General features: G+C 49.9%; 1 protein-coding gene across 6 annotated transcripts in view; it reads right to left on the bottom strand.

Annotated features, from left to right (window-relative positions):
- Positions 1 to 7,605, bottom strand: part of egr (TNF superfamily member 12 eiger) — a 225,431-nt gene that overhangs the window by 17,866 nt on the left and 199,960 nt on the right. For 4 of the 6 annotated variants that reach the window (XM_070096194.1, XM_070096193.1, XM_070096197.1 and 1 more), the window contains one exon: positions 874 to 1,087. In XM_070096194.1, the coding sequence (XP_069952295.1) occupies positions 874 to 1,087 (214 nt within the window). The remainder of the gene's footprint in view (positions 1 to 873; positions 1,088 to 7,605) is intronic. The other 2 variants (XM_070096196.1, XM_070096198.1) reach the window with 1 other exon arrangement.

The raw sequence follows: 7,605 nt of genomic DNA, 5'->3' as shown, positions 1-7,605 counted from the left end.
AGAGCAATTTCCAACAAATTTATTTGATAATTAATATTACTTATATTGTTTTCTGCAACTTTCTGCTACACAACCAATTCATAGATGGGTTAGGACAAGGGGGGGGGTATGATGCTGGTGAAGGGCTCTTGATCCAAGAAACAGGAACTTCCTTCTCACCAAATCTAATTACCCACTTCCTCCCATTCCGCAGGCGCTCTTTGACCCTGATACATTTAACTTTTCCTCTTCAATAAAATAATAAATGGCTCCCACTAGGTTAAAACCTAACCATAAATACTATATATACTAACCATTTAGCTAAGAAGAGCAGAGGTACCATTCACTTAAGAACAGCGGAGGTACCATTTGGCCAAGAAGAAAGAAGGTACCAGTCAGCCTAGGAGAGCAGAGGTACTAGTCAACTAAGGAGAGCTGAGGTAACACGCAGCCAAAGAGAGCAGAGGTACCATATGTATTGAACAAAGCTTTGATTTGCAATAGACTACATGTGCATTTATTGAAATTATTCCTCAGCATGTGTTAGTTTGGACATTGGTTTAAAAGGGGTTGTTGGTGTTGTTGCAGCAATGTATGTAAAAATGTTAAATATAACTTACTAACAAGCAAGTTACTTCGGAAAAAATATATTGCATTATCCCAGAAAATATTATTTCAAACGTTAAAGCCAATTAGCAGAAATTTCTTATACGGAGACCAATTTTAAAAACAAGTCACCACCAAAATGTTAAAAAAGCTTAACCTACGTATATGTTAAGAAAAAACAGGTCAACACCGACAGAAAGGCACAGAAGAGTAAAAAAAAAAAATTAGTCAGCCCCACAAAAGTCTGCTACTTGTTTGTTTTCTATGACAAAAGTAGGGGAAACTCACCTTAGTTCGCGAGCTGCGTTCAATCACAGGCGAGATTGGAATCGCCTGTCTACTGATGATGTTGTCCCTGTAGTCCTCGTCTTCGTCGTCGTCGTCGTCTTCATCATCATCATCATCGTCGTCGTCCTGGATTGTACTCCTGAGGGAGATTTGAGTGCTTGAAGCAGGTGGGTACCGCTGATGTCGCTTCTTAGGAACCCACAAGTTGGATATTCTGAAGGTGATGCGCGTAGTTAATACTGGAGTACCAAGCTCAGGCGTGCGGGAGAGATGTTAAAAACAAAAATAAAAGCACTGCAGATAGCATTACCAAGAGGATCTTTTGCACCTTTAACTGCACACTATGTACACAGTCATCGGGTGTTCACGTATCTAAGGCAATATACAGTCTGTGGAGATTTATATATGTAGGGTAACGTGTACACAGTCGTTTGGCGTTCACATGTTTAACCGATGTACAGTCATTAAGTGTTCACATATGTAAGGCGATATACACACTGGCAGGTGATGTTCACATATGTAAGGCAATATACTCACAGGCTTTGAATAGTCCCATATCTAGGGCACTACTGAATAAAATTCACTGTACAGTATGAAATGATGTTAATGAATAGGCATCAAGACAAATTACGCAAGTGGACTAGGCCAAATAGGGAAACAAAAGTGTTACAAAAGCAATGTTACAAAAGCATTAGCAAACTAAAACGGATTACAAGAGGTTATTTAAGCAAGAGTTAGTATTGATGTATCGAGAAAGGTAAACACATGACTTAATTTTATAACAAAAATTCATCATGAACGAATTTTATTTTCTGAAAACAGTGGATAATGATATGTATTTCTGTTCCAACAGAAGGGAACAACGTCGAGCGATTATCGAAGAAATTATTCTGTTCTATAGTTTAATAAGCTGAAGAAAGTTTTCAAGACTGTCTGTAGATTATTAACCGACGATAATCAGAGAAAGCCAGGCATTGAAGATTATTTCCATTTGGGTCCTTGTAAATCCTCTACCCCAGTGTAAGACCCACAATAGCCGAACAACTTGTATGTATTTACAGCTGGTGAACAAAGATCAGTAGGTGTAAGGAAACTGGACCATACGTCTTATGTTAATTTACATGCCTCAGAGAGAGTTCCTTAACCCCTGTGAGGGGTTTTTAATCCAAAGAATTGGACCTGACCTCCCCTTCCTTGGATCAAACCTAATTACCACCAATTTCCCCAAGCACTGTATGACCCCTATGGGTTTAGCGCTCCCCAAGATTCTTATTATAATTGTTATAATTATTAAAAGTTGATAATTCCCGTTAAAGAGGCAGTGTTAGATACTAATTCCCTTTCAATTAAGAAGGCAATATTAGAATAAAATTTGATTTAAACAAGTTTTTGGTAAATAATAACATCGCCAACTTGCACTGACCCAAATAGTTTCCAATATGAAGCTAAGTTAGTGACATATTGTGCTTGTGATTTCAAATCCATGAAAAAAAAATAGTTTACAACCATTACTGTGATCCCTGCACTGTGAGTGAGCAAGGTACCCCTGCTGTGGTTCCTGCACTGTGTGTGAGCAAGGTACCCCTGCTGTGATCCCTGCACTGTGAGTGAGCAAGGTACCCCTGCTGTGGTTCCTGCACTGTGAGTGAGCAAGGTACCCCTGCTGTGATCCCTGCACTGTGAGTGAGCATGGTACCCCTGCTGTGATCCCTGCACTGTGAGTGAGCAAGGTACCCCTGCTGTGATCCCTGCACTATGAGCAAGGTACCCCTGCTGTGATCCCTGCACTGTGGTGAAAATATAAACACATATGCAGTATAATGTGATCCTTTATTGACTACGTTTCACCCACACAGTGGGCTTTTTCAAGTCACAAACAGATCTACCTGGGGTGGAAGGGACGCGAGTATTTATAGTCAGCATTCTGAACCTGACTATAAATACTCGCGTCCCTTCCAACCCAGGTAGATCTGTTTGTGACTTGAAAAGGCCCACTGTGTGGGTGAAACGTAGTCAATAAAGGATCACATTATACTGCACATGTGTTTATATTTCCATTGTGTCGGTATTTTATACCATTTATATCCACTGTGAGTGAGCAAAGTACCCCTGCTGTGATCCCTGCACTGTGAGTGAGCAAGGTACCCCTGCTGTGATCCCTGCACTGTGAGTGAGCAAGGTACCCCTACTGTGATCCCTGCACTGTGAGTGAGCAAGGTCCCCCTGCTGTGATCCCTGCACTGTGAGTGAGCAAGGTACCCCTGCTGTGATCCCTGCATTGTGAGTGAGCAAGGTACCCCTGCTGTGATCCCTGCACTGTGAGTGAGCAAGGTCCCCTGCTGTGATCCCTGCACTGTGAGTGAGCAAGGTACCCCTGCTGTGGTTCCTGCAATGTGAGTGAGCATGGTACCCCTACTGTGATCCCTGCACTGTGAGTGAGCAGGGTACCCCTGCTGTGGTTCCTGCACTGTGAGTGGGCAAGGTACCTCTGCTGTGATCCCTGCACTGTGAGTGAGCAAGGTACCCCTGCTGTGGTTCTTGCAATGTGAGTGAGCATGGTACCGCTACTGTGATCCCTGCACTGTGAGTGAGCAAGGTACCCCTGCTGTGATCCCTGCACTATAAGTGAGCAAGGTCCCCCTGCTGTGATCCCTGCACTGTGAGTGAGAAAGGTACCCCTGCTGTGGTTCCTGCAATGTGAGTGAGCATGGTACCCCTACTGTGATCCCTGCACTGTGAGTGAGCAAAGTACCCCTGCTGTTATCCCTGCACTGTGAGTGAGCAAGGTACCCCTACTGTGATCCCTGCACTGTGAGTGAGCAAGGTACCCCTGCTGTGATCCCTGCACTGTGAGTGAGCATGGTACCCCTGCTGTGATCCCTGCACTGTGAGTAAGCATGGTACCCCTGCTGTGATCCCTGCACTGTGAGTGAGCATGGTACCCCTACTGTGATCCCTGCACTGTGAGTGAGCAAGGTACCCCTACTGTGATCCCTGCACTGTGAGTGAGCATGGTACCCCTACTGTGATCCCTGCACTGTGAGTGAGCAAGGTACCCCTGCTGTGATCCCTGCACTGTGAGTGAGCAAGGTACCCCTGCTGTGATCCCTGCACTGTGAGTGAGCAAGGTACCCCTGCTGTGGTTCCTGCAATGTGAGTAAGCAAGGTACTCCTGCTGTGATCCCTGCACTGTGAGTGAGCATGGTACCCCTGCTGTGATCCCTGCACTGTGAGTGAGCAAGGTACCCCTGCTGTGATCCCTGCACTCTGAGTGAGCATGGTACCCCTGCTGTGATCCCTGCACTGTGAGTGAGCATGGTACCCCTACTGTGATCCCTGCACTGTGAGTGAGCAAGGTACCCCTACTGTGATCCCTGCACTGTGAGTGAGCATGGTACCCCTGCTGTGATCCCTGCACTGTGAGTGAGCAAGGTACCCCTGCTGTGATCCCTGCACTGTGAGTGAGCAAGGTACCCCTGCTGTGATCCCTGCACTGTGAGTGAGCAAGGTACCCCTGCTGTGGTTCCTGCAATGTGAGTAAGCAAGGTACTCCTGCTGTGATCCCTGCACTGTGAGTGAGCATGGTACCCCTGCTGTGATCCCTGCACTGTGAGTGAGCAAGGTACCCCTGCTGTGATCCCTGCACTGTGAGTGAGCATGGTACCCCTGCTGTGGTTCCTGCAATGTGAGTAAGCAAGGTACCCCTGCTGTGATCCCTGCACTGTGAGTGAGCAAGGTACCCCTGCTGTGGTTCCTGTACTGTGAGTGAACAAGGTCCCCCTGCTGTGGTCTCTGTACCGTGAGTGAACAAGGTACCCCTGCTGTGGTTCCTGCACTGTGAGTGAACAAGGTATCCCTGCCGCGGTCCCTGCAGTGTGAGTGAGCAAGGTACCCCTGCTGTGGTCTCTGCACCGTGAGTGAACAAGGTACCCCTGCTGTCGCCCCTGCACTGTGAGTGAACAAGGTTCCCCTGCTGTGGTCCCTGCAGTGTGAGTGAGCAAGGTATTCCTGCTGTGGTTCCTGCACTGTGAGCAAGGTACCTCTGCTGTGATCCCTGCACTGTGAGTGAGCAAGGTACCCCTGCTGTGGTTGCTGCACTGTGAGTGAACAAGGTACCCCTGCTGTGGTTCCTGCACTGTGAGTGAGCAAGGTACCGCTGCTGTGGTTCCTGCACTGAGTGAGCAAGGTACCCCTGCTGTGATCCCTGCAGTGTGAGTGAGTAAGGTACCCCTGCTGTGGTCTCTGCACCGTGAGTGAACAAGGTACCCCTGCTGTCGCCCCTGCACTGTGAGTGAACAAGGTACCCCTGCTGTGGTCCCTGCACTGTGATTGAGAAAGGTATTCCTGCTGTGGTTCCTGCACTGTGAGCAAGGTACCTCTGCTGTGATCCCTGCACTGTGAGTGAGCAAGGTACCCCTGCTGTGGTTCCTGCACAGTGAGTGAGCATGGTACCCCTGCTGTGATCCCTGCACTGTGAGTAAGCATGGTACTCCTGCTGTGATCCCTACACTGTGAGTGAGCATGGTACCCCTACTGTGATCCCTGCACTGTGAGTGAGCAAGGTACCCCTACTGTGATCCCTGCACTGTGAGTGAGCATGGTACCCCTGCTGTGATCCCTGCACTGTGAGTGAGCAAGGTACCCCTGCTGTGATCCCTGCACTGTGAGTGAGCAAGGTACCCCTGCTGTGATCCCTGCACTGTGAGTGAGCAAGGTACCCCTGCTGTGGTTCCTGCAATGTGAGTAAGCAAGGTACTCCTGCTGTGATCCCTGCACTGTGAGTGAGCATGGTACCCCTGCTGTGATCCCTGCACTGTGAGTGAGCAAGGTACCAATGCTGTGATCCCTGCACTGTGAGTGAGCATGGTACCCCTGCTGTGATCCCTGCACTGTGAGTGAGCATGGTACCCCTACTGTGATCCCTGCACTGTGAGTGAGCAAGGTACCCCTACTGTGATCCCTGCACTGTGAGTGAGCAAGGTACCCCTACTGTGATCCCTGCACTGTGAGTGAGCATGGTACCCCTGCTGTGATCCCTGCACTGTGAGTGAGCAAGGTACCCCTGCTGTGATCCCTGCACTGTGAGTGAGCAAGGTACCCCTGCTGTGATCCCTGCACTGTGAGTGAGCAAGGTACCCCTGCTGTGGTTCCTGCAATGTGAGTAAGCAAGGTACTCCTGCTGTGATCCCTGCACTGTGAGTGAGCAAGGTACCCCTGCTGTGATCCCTGCACTGTGAGTGAGCAAGGTACCCCTGCTGTGATCCCTGCACTGTGAGTGAGCATGGTACCCCTGCTGTGATCCCTGCACTGTGAGTGAGCATGGTACCCCTACTGTGATCCCTGCACTGTGAGTGAGCAAGGTACCCCTACTGTGATCCCTGCACTGTGAGTGAGCATGGTACCCCTGCTGTGATCCCTGCACTGTGAGTGAGCAAGGTACTCCTGCTGTGATCCCTGCACTGTGAGTGAGCAAGGTACCCCTGCTGTGATCCCTGCACTGTGAGTGAGCAAGGTACCCCTGCTGTGGTTCCTGCAATGTGAGTAAGCAAGGTACTCCTGCTGTGATCCCTGCACTGTGAGTGAGCATGGTACCCCTGCTGTGATCCCTGCACTGTGAGTGAGCAAGGTACCCCTGCTGTGATCCCTGCACTGTGAGTGAGCATGGTACCCCTGCTGTGATCCCTGCACTGTGAGTGAGCATGGTACCCCTACTGTGATCCCTGCACTGTGAGTGAGCAAGGTACCCCTACTGTGATCCCTGCACTGAGTGAGCATGGTACCCCTGCTGTGATCCCTGCACTGAGAGTGAGCAAGGTACCCCTGCTGTGATCCCTGCACTGTGAGTGAGCAAGGTACCCCTGCTGTGATCCCTGCACTGTGAGTGAGCAAGGTACCCCTGCTGTGGTTCCTGCAATGTGAGTAAGCAAGGTACTCCTGCTGTGATCCCTGCACTGTGAGTGAGCATGGTACCCCTGCTGTGATCCCTGCACTGTGAGTGAGCATGGTACCCCTGCTGTGATCCCTGCACTGTGAGTGAGCATGGTACCCCTACTGTGATCCCTGCACTGTGAGTGAGCAAGGTACCCCCACTGTGATCCCTGCACTGTGAGTGAGCAAGGTACCCCTACTGTGATCCCTGCACTGTGAGTGAGCATGGTACCCCTGCTGTGATCCCTGCACTGTGAGTGAGCAAGGTACCCCTGCTGTGATCCCTGCACTGTGAGTGAGCAAGGTACCCCTGCTGTGATCCCTGCACTGTGAGTGAGCAAGGTACCCCTGCTGTGGTTCCTGCAATGTGAGTAAGCAAGGTACTCCTGCTGTGATCCCTGCACTGTGAGTGAGCAAGGTACCCCTGCTGTGATCCCTGCACTGTGAGTGAGCAAGGTACCCCTGCTGTGATCCCTGCACTGTGAGTGAGCATGGTACCCCTGCTGTGATCCCTGCACTGTGAGTGAGCATGGTACCCCTACTGTGATCCCTGCACTGTGAGTGAGCAAGGTACCCCTACTGTGATCCCTGCACTGTGAGTGAGCATGGTACCCCTGCTGTGATCCCTGCACTGTGAGTGAGCAAGGTACCCCTGCTGTGATCCCTGCACTTTGAGTGAGCAAGGTACCCCTGCTGTGATCCCTGCACTGTGAGTGAGCAAGGTACCCCTGCTGTGGTTCCTGCAATGTGAGTAAGCAAGGTACTCCTGCTGTGATCACTGCACTGTGAGTGAGCATGGTACCC

This window comes from Cherax quadricarinatus, chromosome 52 (assembly GCF_038502225.1).
Source record: "Cherax quadricarinatus isolate ZL_2023a chromosome 52, ASM3850222v1, whole genome shotgun sequence".
Lineage (NCBI taxonomy): Eukaryota > Metazoa > Arthropoda > Malacostraca > Decapoda > Parastacidae > Cherax > Cherax quadricarinatus.
This window is presented reverse-complemented; position numbering and strand designations above follow the sequence as displayed.